This window comes from Oncorhynchus nerka, linkage group LG19 (genome assembly GCF_034236695.1).
Source record: "Oncorhynchus nerka isolate Pitt River linkage group LG19, Oner_Uvic_2.0, whole genome shotgun sequence".
In the NCBI taxonomy this organism is placed as follows: domain Eukaryota; kingdom Metazoa; phylum Chordata; class Actinopteri; order Salmoniformes; family Salmonidae; genus Oncorhynchus; species Oncorhynchus nerka.
Window position 1 is genome coordinate 47,380,878 of NC_088414.1, and position 25,137 is coordinate 47,406,014.

The 25,137-nt window shown below is 53.0% G+C and overlaps 1 protein-coding gene across 2 annotated transcripts in view; it reads right to left on the bottom strand.

Annotated features, from left to right (window-relative positions):
- The window catches only part of paxbp1 (PAX3 and PAX7 binding protein 1), an 81,572-nt gene that overhangs the window by 26,100 nt on the left and 30,335 nt on the right, over positions 1-25,137 (bottom strand). For both annotated transcript variants that reach the window (XM_065004994.1, XM_065004995.1), the window contains exons 7-10: positions 21,130-21,319; positions 20,125-20,248; positions 9,258-9,369; positions 2,364-2,479 (exon numbers count right to left, since the gene is read on the bottom strand). In XM_065004994.1, the coding sequence (XP_064861066.1) occupies positions 2,364-2,479; positions 9,258-9,369; positions 20,125-20,248; positions 21,130-21,319 (542 nt within the window). The remainder of the gene's footprint in view (positions 1-2,363; positions 2,480-9,257; positions 9,370-20,124; positions 20,249-21,129; positions 21,320-25,137) is intronic.

The following is a 25,137-nucleotide window of genomic DNA, read 5'->3' on the forward strand; positions in this document are numbered from 1 at the left end:
GATCTGGGGATAAACAGGGTCAACATATCACACTATACGATCTGGGGATAAACAGGGTCAACAGGGTCAACATATCACACTATACGATCTGGGGATAAACAGGGTCAACAGGGTCAACATATCACACTATACGATCTGGGGATAAACAGGGTCAACAGGGTCAACATATCACACTATACGATCTGGGGATAAACAGGGTCAACAGGGTCAACATATCACACTATACGATCTGGGGATAAACAGGGTCAACATATCACACTATACGATCTGGGGATAAACAGGGTCAACATATCACACTATACGATCTGGGGATAAACAGGGTCAACAGGGTCAACATATCACACTATACGATCTGGGGATAAACAGGGTCAACAGGGTCAACATATCACACTATACGATCTGGGGATAAACAGGGTCAACAGGGTCAACATATCACACTATACGATCTGGGGATAAACAGGGTCAACAGGGTCAACATATCACACTATACGATCTGGGGATAAACAGGGTCAACAGGGTCAACATATCACACTATACGATCTGGGGATAAACAGGGTCAACATATCACACTATACGATCTGGGGATCAACAGGGTCAACATATCACACTATACGATCTGGGGATAAACAGGGTCAACATATCACACTATACGATCTGGGGATCAACAGGATCACACTATACGATCTGGGGATAAACAGGATCACACTATACGATCTGGGGATCAACAGGGTCAAAATATCACACTATACGATCTGTGGATCAACAGGGTCAACATATCACACTATACGATCTGGGGATAAACAGGGTCACACTATACGATCTGGGGATAAACAGGATCACACTATACGATCTGGGGATCAACAGGGTCAACATATCACACTATACGATCTGGGGGTCAACATATCACACTATACGATCTGGGGGTCAACAGGGTCAACATATCACACTATACGATCTGGGGATAAACAGGGTCAACATATCACACTATACGATCTGGGGATCAACAGGGTCAACATATCACACTATACGATCTGGGGATAAACAGGGTCAACATATCACACTATACGATCTGGGGATCAACATATCACACTATACGATCTGGGGATCAACATATCACACTATACGATCTGGGGATCAACAGGGTCAACAGGGTCAACATATCACACTATACGATCTGGGGATAAACAGGGTCAACATATCACACTATACGATCTGGGGATCAACAGGGTCAACATATCACACTATACGATCTGGGGATAAACAGGGTCAACATATCACACTATACGATCTGGGGATAAACAGGGTCAACATATCACACTATACGATCTGGGGATAAACAGGGACAACATATCACACTATACGATCTGGGGATCAACAGGGTCAACATATCACACTATACGATCTGGGGATCAACAGGGTCAACATATCACACTATACGATCTGGGGATAAACAGGATCACACTATACGATCTGGGGATAAACAGGGTCACACTATACGATCTGGGGATCAACAGGGTCAACAGGGTCAACATATCACACTATACGATCTGGGGATCAACAGGGTCAACAGGGTCAACATATCACACTATACGATCTGGGGATCAACAGGGTCAACAGGGTCAACATATCACACTATACGATCTGGGGATCAACAGGGTCAACATATCACACTATACGATCTGGGGATAAACAGGGTCACACTATACGATCTGGGGATAAACAGGGTCACACTATACGATCTGGGGATCAACAGGGTCAACATATCACACTATACGATCTGGGGATCAACAGGGTCAACATATCACACTATACGATCTGGGGATCAACAGGGTCAACATATCACACTATACGATCTGGGGATAAACAGGGTCACACTATACGATCTGGGGATAAACAGGGTCACACTATACGATCTGGGGATCAACAGGGTCAACATATCACACTATACGATCTGGGGATCAACAGGGTCAACATATCACACTATACGATCTGGGGATCAACAGGGTCACACTATACGATCTGGGGATAAACAGGGTCAACATATCACACTATACGATCTGGGGTCTGGAGGTGAGAGGGTAGAAGGGTCTGGAGGTGAGAGGGTAGAAGGGTCTGGAGGTGAGAGGGTAGAAGGGTCTGGAGGTGAGAGGGTAGAAGGGTCTGGAGGTGAGAGGGTAGAAGGGTCTGGAGGTGAGAGGGTAGAAGGGTCTGGAGGTGAGAGGGTAGAAGGGTCTAGAGGTGAGAGGGTAGAAGGGTCTGGAGGTGAGAGGGTAGAAGGGTCTGGAGGTGAGAGGGTAGAAGGGTCTGGAGGTGAGAGGGTAGAAGGGTCTGGAGGTGAGAGGGTAGAAGGGTCTGGAAGGTACCTCTCTCCAGACAGTACGATGTGAGGTCAGTCGATGTCTCCTCATCGTCGGAGGACAACCCCTCTAGATGCTCCGCCCTTTTCCCGTTCTGCTCCCGCGCCTGCCGCCGCCGCGTTCTAGACACACCCACGAACAACGTCAGCCAATCACACAAGACTTTAAATTTTTTTTTATTTTTTTATAGAAAACACGGCAGGTTTTTTTTTTTTTTAAATGAGTGAATTTACATTTATTATATGTCATAATCCCATTAGCACAATTACATTTATGAGGTAAAATAGTTCTTCTTTATCTTTATTATGGTAAAGGAAACCGAGCAACACATTCTCCCATAACAAACAAAAGTCATCAAGACAATTAACATGTGTAAAAGCTGTGAATATCTTTCCATAATTGTTTTACATGTAGACAATGCCAAAATAAATGCAAAAACTTGTTACTGGATGCTCAACACAAAAAAATGACAATCCATGTTAATGAATGGCAGTGTAATACTTATGGATCATTCTGAAAAGAGACCTCTGACCTTGTTAACAAGCAGGTACCCCCCCAACAGATATTAGTGAACAATGTAGTCCAGTAAATTGTGACATAAGGAATGGATATAATCTCCCGTTGAAATGAAGCAGGTATAGATCTGTTGTTCTGAGGGAACAAGGAGAAACATAGTTCCCCTATTGGAGAGTCAACTGGATTAAGCGAGGGCAGGTCAACAAGGTGAGGTCTGGTTACACCTCTAAATAACATGAGTTCCAGATGGAACAGCATCAGAGACTATGGAGAACTCTCTAGGAGGGCAGGTCAACAAGGTGAGTTCTGACTACACCTCTAAATAACATGAGAGTTCCAGATGGAACAGCATCAGAGACTATGGAGAACTCTCTAGGAGGGCAGGTCAACAAGGTGAGGTCTGGCTACACCTCTAAATAACATGAGAGTTCCAGATGGAATAGCATCAGAGACTATGGAGAACTCTCTAGGAGGGCAGGTCAACAAGGTGAGGTCTGGCTACACCTCTAAATAACATGAGAGTTCCAGATGGAACAGCATCAGAGACGAACTCTCTAGGAGGGCAGGTCAACAAGGTGAGGTCTGGTTACACCTCTAAATATCATGAGAGTTCCAGATGGAACAGCATCAGAGACTATGGAGAACTCTCTAGGAGGGCAGGTCAACAAGGTGAGGTCTGGCTACACCTCTAAATATCATGAGAGTTCCAGATGGAACAGCATCAGAGACGAACTCTCTAGGTGTAACAGGGATATTGCAACGAGATAAAAAAAATCCTCATAATTTAGTAACAAGTCTTTCTGCATTAAAAAGTTGACTCACCAGCAAGATATGATTATTGAACCAATTCTTAGAAAATAAGGACTTGTTTCTATTCAAAATATCCTTATTGTTCCAAATCAAATGCCTATGTGGGGGAAAATTGTGTTTATATATTAACGACCAGGCTAAGAATACTTGTCTGTGAAAAGCAGATCATTTTGCAGGAATCATATCAAGTAACAAAAATTGAAGTCACCAAAACGGGAGGAGATACGAGGGATGAAATTTCAAATTGAAGTTGGATTCTTAAAAAAAAAAAAAAATGTTTAGCCCAATTTATCTTAAAAGCATTATTCAAAGTAGGAAAATCTAAAACAAAAACAAATTGAGACCACCATATGTGTTCATAACGACCGATTTCCTAATTTAAAGTGTATTTTTCCAGACGAGGTTGAAAAGCATCTGGTCAACCACTTTACCTATTTTGTTATCAAGATGTAGGGGACTGGGCCGGGCTGCGTGTAGGGGACTGGGCCGCGTGTAGGGGACTGGGCCGGGCTGCGTGTAGGGGACTGGGCCGCGTGTAGGGGACTGGGCCGGGCTGCGTGTAGGGGACTGGGCCGGGCTGCGTGTAGGGGACTGGGCCGCGTGTAGGGGACTGGGCCGGGCTGCGTGTAGGGGACTGGGCCGGGCTGCGTGTAGGGGACTGGGCCGCGTGTAGGGGACTGGGCCGGGCTGGGCGTGGCTGCGGGGACTGGGCCGGGCTGCGTGTAGGGGACTGGGCCGCGTGTAGGGGACTGGGCCGGGCCGCGTGTAGGGGACTGGGCCGGGCTGCGTGTAGGGGACTGGGCCGGGCTGCGTGTAGGGGACTGGGCCGCGTGTAGGGGACTGGGCCGGGCTGCGTGTAGGGGACTGGGCCGGGCTGCGTGTAGGGGACTGGGCCGGGCTGCGTGTAGGGGGCTGGGCCGGGCTGCGTGTAGGGGACTGGGCCGGGCCGAGTGTAGGGGGCTGGGCCGGGCCGAGTGTAGGGGGCTGGGCCGGGCTGCGTGTAGGGGGCTGGGCCGGGCCGAGTGTAGGGGGCTGGGCCGGGCCGAGTGTAGGGGGCTGGGCCGGGCTGCGTGTAGGGGGCTGGGCCGAGTGTAGGGCGCCGGGCCGGGCCGAGTGTAGGGCGCCGGGCCGGGCCGAGTGTAGGGGACTGGGCCGGGCTGCGTGTAGGGGACTGGGCCGGGCTGCGTGTAGGGGACTGGGCCGGGCTGCGTGTAGGGGACTGGGCCGGGCTGCGTGTAGGGGACTGGGCCGCGTGTAGGGCGCCGGGCCGGGCCGAGTGAAGGGCGCCGGGCCGAGTGTAGGGGGCCGGGCCGAGTGTAGGGGGCCGGGCCGGGTGTAGGGGCCGGGCCGGTGTAGGGGGCCGGGCCGAGTGTAGGGGGCCGGGCCGAGTGTAGGGGGCCGGGCCGAGTGTAGGGGGCCGGGCCGAGTGTAGGGGCCGGGCCGAGTGTAGGGGGCAGGGCCGGGCCGAGTGTAGGGGGCCGGGCCGGGCCGAGTGTAGGGGGCCGGGCCGAGTGTAGGGCGCCGGGCCGGGCCGAGTGTAGGGGACTGGGCCGGGCTGCGTGTAGGGGACTGGGCCGGGCTGCGTGTAGGGGACCGGGCCGGGCTGCGTGTAGGGCGCCGGGCCGGGCTGCGTGTAGGGCGCCGGGCCGGGCCGAGTGTAGGGCGCCGGGCCGGGCCGAGTGTAGGGGACCGGGCCGCGTGTAGGGGACCGGGCCGGGCCGCGTGTAGGGGACCGGGCCGGGCCGCGTGTAGGGGACCGGGCCGGGCCGCGTGTAGGGGACCGGGCCGGGCCGCGTGTAGGGGACTGGGCCGCGTGTAGGGCGCCGGGCCGGGCCGAGTGAAGGGCGCCGGGCCGGGCCGAGTGTAGGGGGCCGGGCCGGGCCGAGTGTAGGGGGCCGGGCCGGGTGTAGGGGGCCGGGCCGGGTGTAGGGGGCCGGGCCGAGTGTAGGGGGCCGGGCCGAGTGTAGGGGGCCGGGCCGAGTGTAGGGGGCCGGGCCGAGTGTAGGGCGCTGGGCCGGGCCGCGTGTAGGGCGCTGGGCCGGGCCGGTGTAGGGCGCTGCGTGGGGCGCTGGGCCGGGCGCGTGTAGGGCGCTGGGCCGGGCCGCGTGTAGGGCGCTGGGCCGGGCCGCGTGTAGGGCGCTGGGCCGGGCCGCGTGTAGGGCGCTGGGCCGGGCCGCGTGTAGGGCGCTGGGCCGGGCCGCGTGTAGGGCGCTGGGCCGGGCCGCGTGTAGGGCGCTGGGCCGGGCCGAGTGTAGGGGACTGGGCCGGGCCGCGTGTAGGGGACTGGGCCGGGCCGCGTGTAGGGGACTGGGCCGGGCCGCGTGTAGGGGACTGGGCCGGGCCGCGTGTAGGGGACTGGGCCGGGCCGCGTGTAGGGGACTGGGCCGGGCCGCGTGTAGGGGACTGGGCCGCGTGTAGGGCGCCGGGCCGGGCCGAGTGAAGGGCGCAGGGCCGGGCCGAGTGAAGGGCGCAGGGCCGGGCCGAGTGTAGGGGGCCGGGCCGGGCCGGGCCGAGTGTAGGGGGCCGGGTGTAGGGGGCCGGGCCGGGTGTAGGGGCCGGGCCGGGTGTAGGGGCCGGGCCGGGTGTAGGGGGCCGGGCCGAGTGTAGGGGGCCGGGCCGAGTGTAGGGCGCCGGGCCGAGTGTAGGGCGCTGGGCCGGGCCGCGTGTAGGGCGCTGGGCCGGGCCGCGTGTAGGGCGCTGGGCCGGGCTGCGTGTAGGGCGCTGGGCTGGGCTGGGCTGCGTGTAGGGCGCTGGGCCGGGCCGCGTGTAGGGGACTGGGCCGGGCTGCGTGTAGGGCACTGGGCTGAGTGTAGGGCGCTGGACTGGGCTGAGTGTAGGGCGCTGGGCCGGGCCGGGCCGAGTGTAGGGCGCTGGGCCGGGCCGGGCCGAGTGTAGGGCGCTGGGCCGGGCCGAGTGTAGGGCGCTGGGCCGGGCCGAGTGTAGGGCGCTGGGCCGGGCCGAGTGTAGGGCGCTGGGCCGGGCCGAGTGTAGGGCGCTGGGCCGGGCCGAGTGTAGGGCGCTGGGCCGGGCCGAGTGTAGGGCGCTGGGCCGGGCCGAGTGTAGGGCGCTGGGCCGGGCCGAGTGTAGGGCGCTGGGCCGGGCCGAGTGTAGGGCGCTGGGCCGGGCCGAGTGTAGGGCGCTGGGCCGGGCCGAGTGTAGGGCGCTGGGCCGGGCCGAGTGTAGGGCGCTGGGCCGGGCCGAGTGTAGGGCGCTGGGCCGGGCCGAGTGTAGGGGGCCGGGCCGAGTGTAGGGGGCCGGGCCGGGCCGCGTGTAGGGGGCCGGGCCGCGTGTAGGGGGCCAGATAAAGTAGATAGAGACAGAGGTGCTTCAGACTATTGAGACTAACCCCAAGGGGACAAGACTATGGTGGGGGGGGGGGGGGGGGGTTGTATTCACAGCATGTTTGATATGATGAGGACATTCAACATGTGATAACTACAATTTAACACTAGAGGACAGTATAGTTTAACTTCTTGGTGACAGGGGCCAGTATTTTCACGTCCGGATGTAATGCCCAAATTCAACTGCCTGCTACTCATCCCCAGAAGATAAGATATGCATATTATGTGGATTTGGATAGAAAACACTCTGAAGTTTCTAAAACTGTTTGAATCATGTCTGTGAGAATAACAGAACTTATTTAGCAGGCGAAACCCCGAGGACAAACCATTCAGATTTTTATTTTTTAGGTCACTTTTTTCAATGTGTTTTCATTGGGAATCCAGATTTCTAAGGGACGTTCCTGCAGTTCCTGCTGCTTCCACTGGATGTCACCAGTCTGTAGAAATTGGTTGAGGTTTTTCCTTTGTGTAATGAAGAAGTACGGCCATCTTGAACGAGGGTAACGTGTAGTGTACTGTTAGATAGAGGCGCGTGACCAGAAAGCTACAGTTTGTTTTCCTCCTGTATAGAACACAGATCATCCCGTCTTCAATTTTATCGATTATTTACATAAAAAATACCTAAAGTTGTATTACAAAAGTAGTTTGAAATGTTTTGGCAAAGTTTACAGGTAACTTTTGAGATATTTTGTAGTCGCGTAGCGCAAGTTGGAAACTGTGTTTTTCTGGATCAAATAAATATAATAAATGGACATTTTGGATATATATATAGAATTAATCTAACAAAAGGACCATTTGTGATGTTTATGGGACATATTGGAGTGCCAACAGAAGAAGCTTGTCAAAGACATGAATTATATTTTTATTTCTGCGTTTTGTCTCGCGCCTGCAGGGTTGAAATATGCTTTTCTCTCTTTGTTTACGGAGGTGCTGTCCTCAGATAATAGCATCGTTTGCTTTTGCCGAAAAGCCTTTTTCAAATCTGACATGTTGGCTGGCTTCACAACACGTGTAGCTTTAATTTGGTATCTTGTGTGATTAAATGAAAGTTGGATTTTTATAGTAATTTATTTGAGTTTGGCGCTCTGCATTTTCCCTGGTTTATGGCCCACATATCCCAGAGAGGTTAAAAAGATATTTCAGATGTTTTATCTGCGCTCCAGCTAGACACCTATAGGCTCTGGTCTAAAGTAGTGCACTATATAGGGAATAGGGTGCCATAGGGCTCTGGTCTAAAGTAGTGCACTATATAGGGAATAGGGTTCCATAGGGCTCTGGTCTAAAGTAGTGCACTATATAGGGAATAGGGTGCCATAGGGCTCTGGTCTAAAGTAGTGGACTATATATAGGGAATAGGGCTCTGGTCTAAAGTAGTGGACTATATATAGGGAATAGGGCTCTGGTCTAAAATAGTTCACTATATAGGGAAAAGGGTGCCATAGGGCTCTGGTCTAAAGTAGTGCACTATATAGGGAATAGGGCTCTGGTCTATAGTAGTGCACTATATAGGGAATAGGGTGCCATAGGGCTCTGGTCTAAAGTAGTGCACTATATAGGGAATAGGGTGCCATAGGGCTCTGGTCTAAAGTAGTGCACTATATAGGGAATAGGGTGCCATAGGGCTCTGGTCTAAAGTAGTGCACTATATAGGGAATAGGGTGCCATAGGGCTCTGGTCTAAAGTAGTGCACTATATAGGGAATAGGGTGCCATAGGGCTCTGGTCTAAAGTAGTGCACTATGTAGGGAATAGTGTGCCATTTGGGATTAGAGCGTCAGCTAAGGGTAGTACCCTCGTGTCTCCCGCGCTGCAATCCTCCCATCTGGAGTTCTCCTGATAGAAAGCCCTCAGCTCAACATAGACCATAGTAGTAGTGAAACTATTTATTGCCGTACCTCCTCACGCCATCTGGAGTTCTCCTGATAGAAAGCCCTCAGCTCAACATAGACCATAGTAGTGAAACTAGGTCTATTTATTGCCGTACCTCCTCACGCCATTTGCACACACTGTATATAGACACTCTTATTGTTCTACTGTGTTATTGACTGTATGTTTTGTTTACTCCATGTGTAACTCTGTGTTGTTGTCTGTGTCGAACTGCTTTGCTTTATCTTGGCCAGGTCTCAGGTGTAAATGAGAACTTGTTCTCAACTTAACGACCTGGTTAATGTGAAATAAAATAAATAAAACATTTAAACTGACTGAATATTGGTATATTTAACGTCGCAGCGTACCGTCTGGCTTCCCGTTCAGCGATCCTTCTCTGTCTGGCGTGCTCCTGATAGACTGTCCTGTCTCTCCCAAACGAGTCAACAGACATGAGGTTAGGAGCCATCACAGCCTTACCTGGAAGAGACAGGTGAAAGGTTAGAGACCTGAGGACGGGACAGAGATCATCACCACCCCCCCCCCCTCACCTGGCTCAAATCTAGACTACGCCCTCACCTGGCTCAAATCTAGACTACGCCCTCACCTGGCTCAAATCTAGACTACGCCCCCCACCCCCACCTGGATCAAATCTAGACTACACCCCCCACCTGGCTCAAATCTAGACTACATCCCCCACCTGGCTCAAATCTAGACTACGCCCCCACCTGGCTCAAATCTAGACTACGCCCCCACCCCCACCTGGATCAAATCTAGACTACACCCCCCACCTGGCTCAAATCTAGACTACATCCCCCACCTGGCTCAAATCTAGACTACATCCCCCACCTGGCTCAAATCTAGACAACGTCCCCCCACCCTCACCTGGCTTAAATCTAGACTACGTCCCCCACCCTCACCTGGCTCAAATCTAGACAACGCCCCCACCTGGCTCAAATCGAGACTACGCCCCCACCCCCACCTGGCTCAATTCTAGACTAAACCCCCACCTGGCTCAATTCTAGACTAAACCCCCACCTGGCTCAAATCTAGACTACGCCTCCACCCGGCACAATTCTAGACTACGCCCCCACCCGGCTCAATTCTAGACTACACCCCCACCTGGCTCAATTCTAGACTAAACCCCCACCTGGCTCAATTCTAGACTAAACCCCCACCTGGCTCAAATCTAGACTACACCCCCACCTGGCTCAAATCTAGACTACATCCCCCACCTGGCTCAAATCTAGACTACATCCCCCACCTGGCTCAAATCTAGACAACGTCCCCCCACCCTCACCTGGCTTAAATCTAGACTACGTCCCCCACCCTCACCTGGCTCAAATCTAGACAACGCCCCCACCCCCACCTGGCTCAAATCTAGACTACGCCCCCACCCCCACCTGGCTCAATTCTAGACTAAACCCCCACCTGGCTCAATTCTAGACTACGCCTCCACCCGGCTCAATTCTAGACTACGCCTCCACCCGGCTCAAATCTAGACTACGCCCCCACCCGGCTCAATTCTAGACTACACCCCCACCTGGCTCAATTCTAGACTAAACCCCCACCTGGCTCAATTCTAGACTAAACCCCCCACCTGGCTCAAATCTAGACTACGCCTCCACCCGGCTCAATTCTAGACTACGCCTCCACCCGGCTCAAATCTAGACTACGCCCCCACCCGGCTCAATTCTAGACTACACCCCCACCTGGCTCAATTCTAGACTAAACCCCCACCTGGCTCAATTCTAGACTAAACCCCCACCTGGCTCAAATCTAGACTACGCCTCCACCTGGCTCAATTCTAGACTACGCCCCCACCCGGCTCAATTCAAGACTACGCCTCCACCCCCACCTGGCTCAATTCTAGACTACGCCTCCACCCCCACCTGGCTCAATTCTAGACTACGCCTCCACCCCCACCTGGCTCAATTCTAGACTACGCCTCCACCCCCACCCGGCTCAATTCTAGACTACTCCCCCACCCGGCTCAAATCTAGACTACACCCCCACCCGGCTCAAATCTAGACTACACCACCACCTCCACCTGGCTTAAATCTAGACTACACCACCCCCCCCCCCGGCTCAATTCTAGACTACGCCCCCCCCACCCCCTGGCTCAAATCTAGACTACAACCCCCCACCCCCACCTGGCTCAAATCTAGACTACGCCTCCACCTGGCTCAATTCTAGACTACGCCCCCACCCGGCTCAATTCAAGACTACGCCTCCACCCCCACCTGGCTCAATTCTAGACTACGCCTCCACCCCCACCTGGCTCAATTCTAGACTACGCCTCCACCCCCACCTGGCTCAATTCTAGACTACGCCTCCACCCCCACCTGGCTCAATTCTAGACTACGCCTCCACCCCCACCCGGCTCAATTCTAGACTACTCCCCACCCGGCTCAAATCTAGACTACACCCCCACCCGGCTCAAATCTAGACTACACCACCACCTCCACCTGGCTCAATTCTAGACTACGCCCCCCACCCTCACCTGGCTCAAATCTAGACTACGCCCCCCACCCGGCTCAAATCTAGACTACACCACCACCTCCACCTGGCTCAATTCTAGACTACGCCCCCCACCCTCACCTGGCTCAAATCTAGACTACGCCCCCACCCCCTGGCTCAAATCTAGACTACAACCCCCCCACCCCCACCCGGCTCAAATCTAGACTACACCCCCACCCGGCTCAAATCTAGACTACACCACCACCTCCACCTGGCTTAAATCTAGACTACACCCCCCCCCGGCTCAATTCTAGACTACGCCCCCCACCTGGCTCAATTCTAGACTACATCCCCCACCTGGCTCAAATCTAGACTACATCCCCCACCTGGCTCAAATCTAGACTACGCCCCCACCTGGCTCAAATCTAGACTACACCCCCCCACCTGGCTCAAATCTAGACTACACCCCCACCTGGCTCAATTCTAGACTAAACCCCCCACCTGGCTCAAATCTAGACTACACCCCCACCTGGCTCAATTCTAGACTAAACCCCCCACCTGGCTCAAATCTAGACTACACCCCCACCTGGCTCAATTCTAGACTACATCCCCACCCCCACCTGGCTCAATTCTAGACTACATCCCCACCCCCACCTGGCTCAAATCTAGACTACACCCCCACCTGGCTCAAATCTAGACTACATCCCCACCCCCACCTGGCTCAAATCTAGACTACATCCCCACCTGGCTCAAATCTAGACTACACCCCCACCTGGCTCAATTCTAGACTACACCCCCCACCTGGCTCAATTCTAGACTACACCCCCACCTGGCTCAAATCTAGACTACATCCCCACCCCCACCTGGCTCAAATCTAGACTACATCCCCACCTGGCTCAATTCTAGACTACATCCCCACCCCCACCTGGCTCAATTCTAGACTACATCCCCACCCCCACCTGTCTCAAATCTAGACTACATCCCCACCTGTCTCAAATCTAGACTACACCCCCACCTGTCTCAAATCTAGACTACACCCCCACCTGTCTCAAATCTAGACTACACCCCCACCTGTCTCAAATCTAGACTACACCCCCACCTGTCTCAAATCTAGACTACACCCCCAGCTGTCTCAAATCTAGACTACACCCCCACCTGTCTCAATTCTAGACTACACCCCCACCTGTCTCAATTCTAGACTACACCCCCACCTGGCTCAATTCTAGACTACACCCCCACCTGGCTCAATTCTAGACTACGTCCTCCACCCCCACATGGCTCAAATCTAGACTACGCCCCCCACCCTCACCTGGCTCAAATCTAGACCACGCCCCCACCCTCACCTGGCTCAAATCTAGACTACGCCCTCCACTCCCACCTGGCTCAATTCTAGACTAAACCCCCACCTGGCTCAAATCTAGACTACGCCCCCACCTGGCTCAAATCTAGACTACGCCTCCACCCCCACCTGGCTCAATTCTAGACTACTCCCCCACCCCCACCCGGCTCAAATCTAGACTACACCTCCACCCGGCTCAATTCTAGACTACTCCCCACCCGGCTCAAATCTAGACTACGCCCCCACCCGGCTCAAATCTAGACTACGCCCCCACCCGGCTCAATTCTAGACTACGCCCCCACCCCCAACCGGCTCAATTCTAGACTACGCCCCCACCCGGCTGAATTCTAGACTACGCCCCCACCCGGCTGAATTCTAGACTACGCCCCCACCCGGCTGAATTCTAGACTACGCCCCCACCCGGCTCAATTCTAGACTACGCCCCCACCCGGCTCAATTCTAGACTACGCCCCGCCCCCCACCCGGCTGAATTCTAGACTACGCCCCCACCCCGCTCAATTCTAGACTACGCCCCCACCCGGCTCAATTCTAGACTACGCCCCCACCCGGCTCAATTCTAGACTACTCTAGACTACTCCCCCACCCCCACCCGGCTCAATTCTAGACTACGCCCCCACCTAGCTCAATTCTAGACTACTCCCCAACCGGCTCAAATTATAGACAACGCCCCCACCTCTAAGCCTACAAATCATTCACCTGACTGAACTAGCCAACACACAATTTGTACTGACTAAATAAATATGCAATACATTTTTCATGAAAAAGCCATTCCTGCATTTGACACCAGGATCAGATATAGTGCTTTATTTATAAATGCGAGTTAATAATTATCAGCCGAACTGACAAATCTAAACCCCTTCACTGTCCTGGTCTACTGCCCTGGTCTACTGCCCTGGTCTACTGCCCTGGTCTACTGTCCCGGTCTACTGTCCCGGTCTACTGATCCGGTCTACTGTCCCGGTCTACTGTCCTGGTCTACTGATCCGGTCTACTGTCCCGGTCTACTGTCCCGGTCTACTGTCCTGGTCTACTGTCCTGGTCTACTGATCCGGTCTACTGTCCCGGTCTACTGTCCCGGTCTACTGTCCTAATGCAGAAACATTCACTGTCCTGGTCTACTGTCCTGGTCTACTGTCCTGGTCTACTGCCCTGGTCTACTGCCCTGGTCTACTGTCCCGGTCTACTGTCCCGGTCTACTGTCCCGGTCTACTGCCCTGGTCTACTGCCCTGGTCTACTGCCCTGGTCTACTGTCCCGGTCTACTGTCCCGGTCTACTGTCCCGGTCTACTGTCCCGGTCTACTGTCCTAATGCAGAAACATTCACTGTCCTGGTCTACTGTCCCGGTCTACTGTCCTGGTCTACTGTCCTAATGCAGAAACATTCACTGTCCTGGTCTACTGTCCTGATCTACTGTCCTGGTCTACTGTCCTGGTCTACTGTCCTAATGCAGAAACATTCACTGTCCTGGTCTACTGTCCTGGTCTACTGTCCTGGTCTACTGTCCTAATGCAGAAACATTCACGGTCCTGGTCTACTGTCCTGGTCTACTGTCCTGGTCTACTGTCCTGGTCTACTGTCCTAATGCAGAAACATTCACTGTCCTGGTCTACTGTCCTGGTCTACTGTCCCGGTCTACTGTCCTGATGCAGAAACATTCATTGTCCTGGTCTACTGCCCCGGTCTACTGTCCCGGTCTACTGTCCCGGTCTACTGTCCCGGTCTACTGTCCCGGTCTATTGTCCTAATGCAGAAACATTCACTGTCCTGGTCTACTGTCCCGGTCTACTGTCCTGGTCTACTGTCCTAATGCAGAAACATTCACTGTCCTGGTCTACTGTCCTGATCTACTGTCCTGGTCTACTGTCCTAATGCAGAAACATTCACTGTCCTGGTCTACTGTCCTGGTCTACTGTCCTAATGCAGAAACATTCACGGTCCTGGTCTACTGTCCTGGTCTACTGTCCTGATCTACTGTCCTGGTCTACTGTCCTGGTCTACTGTCCTGGTCTACTGTCCTAATGCAGAAACATTCACTGTCCTGGTCTACTGTCCTGGTCTACTGTCCCGGTCTACTGTCCTGATGCAGAAACATTCACTGTCCTGGTCTACTGTCCTGGTCTACTGCCCCGGTCTACTGTCCCGGTCTACTGTCCCGGTCTACTGTCCCGGTCTATTGTCCTAATGCAGAAACATTCACTGTCCTGGTCTACTGTCCTAATGCAGAAACATTCACTGTCCTGGTCTACTGTCCTGGTCTACTGTCCTAATGCAGAAACATTCACTGTCCTGGTCTACATTCCCGGTCTACTGTCCTGGTCTACTGTCCTGGTCTACTGTCCTGGTCTACTGTCCCAATGCAGAAACATTCACTGTCCTGGTCTACTGTCCTGGTCTACTGTCCCGGTCTACTGTCCTGGTCTACTGTCCTGGTCTACTGTCCTAATGCAGAAACATTCACTGTCCCGGTCTACTGTCCCGGTCTACTGTCCTGGTCTACTGTCCTAATGCAGAAACATTCACTGTCCTGGTCTACTGTCCTGGTCTACTGTCCTGGTCTACTGTCCTGGTCTACTGTCCTGGTCTACTGTCCTAATGCAGAAACATTCACTGTCCCGGTCTACTGTCCTAGTCTACTGTCCTAGTCTACTGTCCTAGTCTACTGTCCTAATGCAGAAACATTCACTGTCCTGGTCTACTGTCCTGGTCTACTGTCCTAATGCAGAAACATTCACTGTCCTGGTCTACTGTCCTGGTCTACTGTCCTGGTCTACTGTCCTAATGCAGAAACATTCACTGTCCCGGTCTACTGTCCTAGTCTACTGTCCTAGTCTACTGTCCTAGTCTACTGTCCTAGTCTACTGTCCTAATGCAGAAACATTCACTGTCCTGGTCTACTGTCCCGGTCTACTGTCCTGGTCTACTGTCCTGGTCTACTGTCCTAATGCAGAAACATTCACTGTCCTGGTCTACTGTCCTGGTCTACTGTCCTAATGCAGAAACATTCACTGTCCTGGTCTACTGTCCTGGTCTACTGTCCTGATGCAGAAACATTCACTGTCCTGGTCTACTGTCCCGGTCTACTGTCCTGGTCTACTGTCCTAATGCAGAAACATTCACTGTCCTGGTCTACTGTCCTAATGCAGAAACATTCACTGTCCTGGTCTACTGTCCTGGTCTACTGTCCTGGTCTACTGTCCTGGTCTACTGTCCTAATGCAGAAACATTCACTGTCCTGGTCTACTGTCCCGGTCTACTGTCCTGGTCTACTGTCCTAATGCAGAAACATTCACTGTCCTGGTCTACTGTCCTGGTCTACTGTCCTGGTCTACTGTCCTGGTCTACTGTCCTAATGCAGAAACATTCACGGTCCTGGTCTACTGTCCTGGTCTACTGTCCTGGTCTACTGTCCTAATGCAGAAACATTCACGGTCCTGGTCTACTGTCCTGGTCTACTGTCCTGGTCTACTGTCCTGGTCTACTGTCCTGGTCTACTGTCCTGGTCTACTGTCCTAATGCAGAAACATTCACTGTCCTGGTCTACTGTCCTGGTCTACTGTCCCGGTCTACTGTCCCGGTCTACTGTCCCGGTCTACTGTCCTAATGCAGAAACATTCACTGTCCTGGTCTACTGTCCTGGTCTACTGTCCTGGTCTACTGTCCTAATGCAGAAACATTCACTGTCCTGGTCTACAGTCCCGGTCTACTGTCCTGGTCTACTGTCCCGGTCTACTGTCCCGTCTACTGTCCTGGTCTACTGTCCTAATGCAGAAACATTCACTGTCCTGGTCTACTGTCCTGATCTACTGTCCTGGTCTACTGTCCTGGTCTACTGTCCTAATGCAGAAACATTCACTGTCCTGGTCTACTGTCCTGGTCTACTGTCCTAATGCAGAAACATTCACTGTCCTGGTCTACTGTCCTGGTCTACTGTCCTGGTCTACTGTCCTAATGCAGAAACATTCACTGTCCTGGTCTACTGTCCTAATGCAGAAACATTCACTGTCCTGGTCTACTGTCCTGGTCTACTGTCCTGGTCTACTGTCCTAATGCAGAAACATTCACTGTCCTGGTCTATTGTCCTAATGCAGAAACATTCACTGTCCTGGTCTACTGTCCTGGTCTACTGTCCTAATGCAGAAACATTCACTGTCCTGGTCTACTGTCATAATGCAGAAACATTCACTGTCCTGGTCTACTGTCCTGGTCTACTGTCCTGGTCTACTGTCCTGGTCTACTGTCCTAATGCAGAAACATTCACTGTCCTGGTCTACTGTCCTAATGCAGAAACATTCACTGTCCCGGTCTACTGTCCCGGTCTACTGTCCCGGTCTACTGTCCTAATGCAGAAACATTCACTGTCCTGGTCTACTGTCCCGGTCTACTGTCCCGGTCTACTGTCTCAATGCAGAAACATTCACTGTCCCGGTCTACTGTCCCGGCCTACTGTCCCGGCCTACTGTCCCGGCCTACTGTCCCAATGCAGAAACATTCACTGTCCTGGTCTACTGTCCTGGTCTACTGTCCCTACTGTCCCGGTCTACTGTCCCGGTCTACTGTCCCGGTCTACTGTCCCGGTCTACTGTCCTGGTCTACTGTCCTAATGCAGAAACTTTCACTGTCCCGGTCTACTGTCCCAGTCTACTGTCCCAGTCTACTGTCCCAGTCTACTGTCCCAGTCTACTGTCCTAATGCAGAAACATTCACTGTCCTGGTCTACTGTCCCGGTCTACTGTCCCGGTCTACTGTCCCGGTCTACTGTCCCGGTCTACTGTCCTAATGGCATTGTTGTTCTGCTTGGATCATCACTGAGACACAGAACTGTCTTGAATCCACTTAACACACTTACCTGTCTGTGGTGAGCACCATCCTATTAATTAGCATTCCCTTTAGGACCTGTCTGAATCTCACTGACATTGCAGTCATAGTCTTTTTCGGTCAGTGATATAAAAGGACTACAGGTCTACGGACAACTACAGACAAGACCGTCTGTAGTTCTGTCTGTAACAGTCATCTGAGCCACAACAGATGGAGGAGCAAAGCTGAAACAGCGTCGACCTTTTACACATCACACTGTGCGGTCAGGACTCGGAACAAAGCTCACGTCTCCCTCTCTCACCAAGCTCACTTGACAACGAGGCTCACACCAATCAGACGGGGAGAGACACACACCGGGAGACACAGAGACACACACCGGGAGACACAGAGACACAGGGGGAGACACAGAGACACACGGGGGGAGACAGAGACACACGGGGGAGACACACGGGGGGAGACACAGAGACACACGGGGGGAGACACAGAGACACACGGGGGGAGACACACGGGGGGAGACACACGGGGAAGAGAGAGACCGAGAGAGACACACGGGGAAGAGAGAGACACACGGGGAAGAGAGAGACACACGGGGGAAGAGAGAGACAGAGAGAGACACACGGGGAAGAGAGAGACAGAGAGAGACACACGGGGAAGAGAGAGACAGAGAGAGACACACGGGGGGAGACACACGGGGGAGACAGAGAGAGACACGAGGGAAGAGAGAGACACAGAGACACACGGGGGGAGACACAGAGACACACGGGGAAGAGAGAGACCGAGAGAGACACACGGGGAAAGAGAGAGACACACGGGGAAGAGAGAGACCGAGAGAGACACACGGGGGAAGAGAGAGACACACGGGGGAAGAGAGAGACAGAGAGAGACACACGGGGAAGAGAGAGACACACGGGGAAGAGAGAGACAGAGAGAGACACACGGGGAAGAGAGAGACACACGGGGAAGAGAGAGACAGAGAGAGACACACGGGGGAGACACAGAGACACACGGGGGGAGACACAGAGACACACGGGGGGGAGACACACGGGGGAGACACAGAGACACACGGGGGGAGACACAGAGACACACGGGGGAGACACAGAGACACACGGGGGGAGACACAGAGACACACGGGGGGAGACACAGAGACACACGGGGGAGAGAGACACGGGGGGAGACACAGAGACACACGGGGGAGAGAGAGACACACGGGGGAAGAGAGAGACACACGGGGAAGAGAGAGACAGGGGAGAGAGACACACGGGGAAGAGACAGACAGGGGGGAGACACAGAGACACACGGGGAAGAGACAGACAGACCGAGAGAGACACACGGGGAAGAGACAGACAGACCGAGAGAGACACACGGGGGAAGAGACAGACAGACCGAGAGAGACACACGGGGGAAGAGACAGACAGACCGAGAGAGACACACGGGGGAAGAGACAGACAGACCGAGAGAGACACACGGGGAAGAGACAGACAGACCGAGAGAGACACACGGGGAAGAGACAGACAGACCGAGAGAGACACACGGGGAAGAGACAGACAGACCGAGAGAGACACACGGGGAAGAGACAGACAGACCGAGAGAGACACACGGGGGAAGAGACAGACAGACCGAGAGAGACACACGGGGGAAGAGACAGACAGACCGAGAGAGACACACGGGGGAAGAGACAGACAGACCGAGAGAGACACACGGGGGAAGAGACAGACAGACCGAGAGAGACACACGGGGGAAGAGACAGACAGACCGAGAGAGACACACGGGGGAAGAGACAGACAGACCGAGAGAGACACACGGGGGAAGAGACAGACAGAGAGAGAGACACACGGGGGAAGAGACAGACAGAGAGAGAGACACACGGGGGAAGAGACAGACAGAGAGAGAGACACACGGGGGAAGAGACAGACAGAGAGAGAGACACACGGGGAGAGACAGACAGAGAGAGAGAGACACACGGGGGAGAGACAGAGAGACACGGGGGAGAGACAGAGAGACACACGGGGGAGAGACAGAGAGACACACGGGAGAGAGACAGAGAGAGAGAGACACACGGGGGAGAGACAGAGAGACACGGGGGAGAGACAGAGAGACACGGGGGAGAGACAGAGAGACACGGGGGAGAGACAGAGAGAGACAGGGAGAGACAGAGAGAGACAGGGAGAGACAGAGAGAGACACGGGGGAGAGACAGAGAGAGACACGGGGAGAGACAGAGAGAGACACGGGGAGAGACAGAGAGACACGGGGGAGAGACAGAGAGAGACACGGGGGAGAGACAGAGAGAGACACGGGGAGAGACAGAGAGAGACACGGGGAGAGACAGAGAGAGACACGGGGAGAGACAGAGAGAGACACGGGGGAGAGACAGAGAGAGACACGGGGGAGAGACAGAGAGAGACACGGGGGAGAGACAGAGAGAGACACGGGGGAGACAGGGACACATGAGAAGGGTTTGGGGGTTAACACTTAAGGAAAATAAGAGTGGGGGGGGGGGGGGGCTTCGCACGTACACACACAACCACCACACACACACACAGAGAGAGAACCAACGAGGCCGTTCAAGTAAATAATAAAAACCTTCAAGATGGACTGACTTGAAAGGCTGGCAAACTCCGCCGATTCATCTTTAATATCATCCTGGCGCCGCTGGACCAGCCGACAGGCCCGTTGCCTTAGTAACTGGTGCATGTTGCCCTCCAGCTCCGCCACGGTGGGAACCTGAAACATACACGCCCAAACGTCACCTCCGACCTCCACACAGAACACGCCCTGCTCAGGCTGACCGACCGCCGGGTCACCGGGAGACCTCATTGGTGCAAGGGCCCGAGAGAGACGCTTGACTGACAGGTTGACACGTCCCAATTGTGGCGAGAGGTGTGACTATAGACAGGAATATCAGTCAAAGTTAAATGTTGTAGTTTATTTCTCAAATCGGAGGTGTTTAGTCTGTTCATTCTAAATCTATAAAAACGGGACCATGTCCAACATCATAATTCAGGTTTCCTTCACTAAACAGTTTAAACCGCGCAGTCGAGTGAGTTTTTAAAAAAAATCACTAAAAAGCCCTCAGCCCCCCACACCAAAGAGACTCCATTGACCATCATGCATCATTCCACTAAGGAAGAGCTGAAGGAGGAAGTGAGTGTTAGGAGAGAGAGAGAGAGAGAGAAGCTGATGGTCAGTTTAGCTAGCAGGTTCATCGAGGAGACTCCTCCTCTCTGGAGTCACACCTAGAACACACCTGCTGTAGAACTAACACCAGTCAGATGTTAAGATTAAATCAAAAGTTATAGTTTATGATAAATATTGTAGCGGTTAATAGTTGTAATAGACACTCACTATGAGGATCAGAGACATTCAGTTAAAGATCAACCAAATGGATGCAACAAATAAATAGCTCTAAACTAAAAAAAAAAAAAAAATTTAAAAAGGGCATCTCATTTAAAAGCAGAAATTTAAAAAAAAAATTTACATCAAAGTTCATATCAAATTTGTTATGTTACTAATTTAAAAAAATAAATAATTATTATATTAACCCACAACGAAAAGAAAATAAAAAACAGAAAACGAAGAAGAGAGGCAAAGAATTTCTCCCTTACCTTTTCACCGAAACACTCAAGCAAGTCTCGAACATACCCTCGCATCTCTTGCAAGAATTTATACTGTTCTGCGTCGTCATTGGATGAACCCTCGAGCCTGCAAATGGTGTTCTGAGCTGCCTCGAGCTCTTCCTGGATCTGATCGTAGCGCTTAGCATTAGCATCATGCCCCACACGCATCTGGCTCAGCCTAGAGAGAAAGAAGAAGACACGCGAGACAGACCGGGTGAGTTGAGTGGATCTGAGCCTAACAGACAGACAGGAGAGAGAGAGGGTGACTGCTGTGAAATTAACCCACGAAGCTTGGTTTACTAACAACTGATGTGGCATTCTATTGGTCGACAGAGCTGTGATCAGGCTAACTACACTGCTTAAACCAGCTTTTATCAGGACTGGCGCAAAATACAGGACTGACCAAAAGAACAAAAGAAACTATGGAAAAACGACTAACGTTATATTCTTAGTGAATGTACCAATGATATGAAAGAGGGAACGGTCCCACCTTTCCATTGTCTATAATGCTAAGCTTTCGCTGAATGCTAATCCACCAAATGACAATAATGCTAAGCTTTCGCCGAATGCTAATCCACCAAATGACAATAATGCTAAGCTTTCACTGAATGCTAATCCACCAAATGACAATAATGCTAAGCTTTCGCCGAATGCTAATCCACCAAATGACAATAATGCTAAGCTTTCGCTGAATGCTAATCCACCAAATGACAATAATGCTAAGCTTTCGCTGAATGCTAATCCACCAAATACGCTAAATGGCACTGCTAATAACATACGGTGATTTGAAGAAAAATAGTTCAGATGTCATTATTTAAATGACATTAATTTGACCATTTTAATTTCTACCTGGTAGAAAGTCGTGTAACTTCCAAGACTGGAGTATTTTATTTTAAATAATAATGTTTTTTATTTGACTTAATTCAGACACTCGAGACTCATTCAAAACCTCATTTGGGTCGCGACCCACCAGTAGAGAAGCGCTGGAGTCTGGATCTGGCAGATACATTTTGTTACGTTACGTTACATTAAAAACACACAAAAGCCCATAATAAAAAAAGGTTTCAAAAATAAAATACCAGAAACACCTTATTTACATAAGTATTCAGACCCTTTGCTAAGAGACTGGATATTGAGCTCAGGTGTCATCCTGTTTCCATTGATCATCCTTGAGATGTTTCTACAACTTGATTGGAGTCCACCTGTGGTAAATTCAATTTATTGGACATGATTTTGGAAAGGCACACACCTGTCTATATGAGGTCCCACAGTTGACAGTGCATGTCAGAGCAAAAACCAAGCCATGAGGTCGAAGGAATTGTCCGTAGAGCTCAGAGACAGGATTGTGTCGAGGCACAGATCTTGGGGAAGGCCACCAAAAAATGTCTGCAACATTGAAGGTCCCCAAGAACACAGTGGCCTCCATCATTCTTAAATGGAAGTTTGGAACCACCAAGACTCTTCCTAGAGCTGGCCGCCCGGCCAAACTGAGCAATTGGGGGAGAAGGGCCTTGGACAGGGAGGTGACCAAGAACCCAATGGTCACTGACAGAGTTCCAAAGTTCCTCTGTGGAGATGGGAGAACCTTCCAGAAGGACAAGCATCTCTGAAGCACTCCGCCAATCAGGCTTTTATGGTAGAGCGGCCAGACATAGCTTTTACTGAGAAGTGGCCTCCCATGACAGCCCACTTGGAGTTTGCCAAAAGGCACCTCAGACCATGAGAAACAAGATTTTCTGGTCTGATGAAACCTAGATTGAACTATTTGGCCTGAATGTCAAGCATCATGTCTGGAGAAAACCTGACACCATCTCTACGGTGAAGCATGGTGGTGGCAGCATCATGTCTGGAGGAAACCTGGCACCATCCCTACAGTGAAGCATGGTGGTGGTGGCATCCTGCTGTAGGGATGGTTTTCAGCAGCAGGGACTGGGAGACTAGTCAGGATCGAGGGAACGCAGGAGTGGCTTCGGGACAAGTCTCTAAATGTTCTTGAGTGGCCCAGCCAGTATCAGGACTTGAACCCAATCGAACAGCTCTGGAGAGACCTGAAAATAGCTGTACAGCGACGCCCCCCCATCCAACCTGACAGAAGAATGGGAGAAACTCCCCAAATACAGGTGTGCCAAGCTTGTAGCTTCATACCCAAGAAGACTAGAGGCTGTAATCGCTGCCAAAGGTACTTCAACAAAGTACTGAATAAAAGGGTCTGAATACTGATGTAAATGCTTTTTATTTATAGAACAGTCTTTATGGGGTATTCTGTGGCGATTGATGAGGGGGAAAAACTACTGAATCCAATTTAGAATAAGTAATAATTAATAATAATAATTCAGGCTGTAACTTAACAAAATGTGGAAAAAGTGAAAGGACCTGAAGTCATTCCAAAGGCACCGTGTCTTCCCCAGGTCAGTAGTGACAGGTCACCGTTAGGGTCAGAGGTCAGAGGTCACCGTCAGGGTCAGCGGTGAGAGGTCGCCGTCAGGGTCAGCGGTGAGAGGTCAGGGTCAGCGGTCAGAGGTCACCGTCAGCAGTGAGATGTCGCCGTCAGGGTCAGCGGTGAGAGGTCGCCGTCAGGGTCAGCGGTCAGAGGTCACCGTCAGCAGTGAGATGTCGCCGTCAGGGTCAGTGGTGAGAGGTCGCCGTCAGGGTCAGCGGTGAGAGGTCGCCGTCAGGGTCAGCGGTGAGAGGTCGCCGTCAGGGTCAGCGGTGAGAGGTCGCCGTCAGGGTCAGCGGTGAGAGGTCGCCGTCAGGGTCAGTGGTGAGAGGTCGCAGTCAGGGTCAGTGGTGAGAGGTCGCCGTCAGGGTCAGTAGTGAGAGGTCGCCGTCAGGGTCAGTAGTGAGAGGTCGCCGTCAGGGTCAGTAGTGAGAGGTCGCCGTCAGGGTCAGTAGTGAGAGGTCGCCGTCAGGGTCAGTAGTGAGAGGTCGCCGTCAGGGTCAGTAGTGAGAGGTCGCCGTCAGGGTCAGTAGTGAGAGGTCGCCGTCAGGGTCAGTAGTGAGAGGTCGCAGTCAGGGTCAGTAGTGAGAGGTCGCCGTCAGGGTCAGTAGTGAGAGGTCGCCGTCAGCAGTGACAGGTCACCATCAGGGTCAGCAGTGACAGGTCACCATTAGGGTCAGTAGTGTACTGGATCAGTCAGGTACCTGTCTCTGAGGCGTGTCTTCCCCAGGTCAGCGGTCAGAGGTCACCGTCAGGGTCAGTAGTGACAGGTCACCGTCAGGGTCAGTAGTGACAGGTCACCGTCAGGGTCAGTAGTGACAGGTCACCGTCAGGGTCAGTAGTGTACTGGATCAGTCAGGTACCTGTCTCTGAGGCGTGTCTTGCCCAGGTCAGCGGTGACAGGTCGCCGTTAGGGTCAGCGGTGACAGGTCGCCGTTAGGGTCAGCGGTGACAGGTCGCCGTTAGGGTCAGCGGTGACAGGTCGCCGTTAGGGTCAGCGGTGACAGGTCGCCGTTAGGGTCAGCGGTGACAGGTCGCCGTTAGGGTCAGCGGTGACAGGTCGCCGTTAGGGTCAGCGGTGACAGGTCGCCGTTAGGGTCAGCGGTGACAGGTCGCCGTTAGGGTCAGCGGTGACAGGTCGCCGTTAGGGTCAGCGGTGACAGGTCGCCGTTAGGGTCAGCGGTGACAGGTCGCCGTTAGGGTCAGCGGTGACAGGTCGCCGTTAGGGTCAGCGGTGACAGGTCGCCGTTAGGGTCAGCGGTGACAGGTCGCCGTTAGGGTCAGCGGTGACAGGTCGCCGTTAGGGTCAGCGGTGACAGGTCGCCGTTAGGGTCAGCGGTGACAGGTCGCCGTTAGGGTCAGCGGTGACAGGTCACCGTCAGGGTCAGCGGTGTCAGGTCACCGTCAGGGTCAGTAGTGAGAGGTCACCATTAGGGTCAGTAGTGAGAGGTCACCATTAGGGTCAGTAGTGAGAGGTCACCATTAGGGTCAGTAGTGTACTGGATCAGTCAGGTACCTGTCTCTGAGGCGTGTCTTCCCCAGGTCAGTAGTGAGAGGTC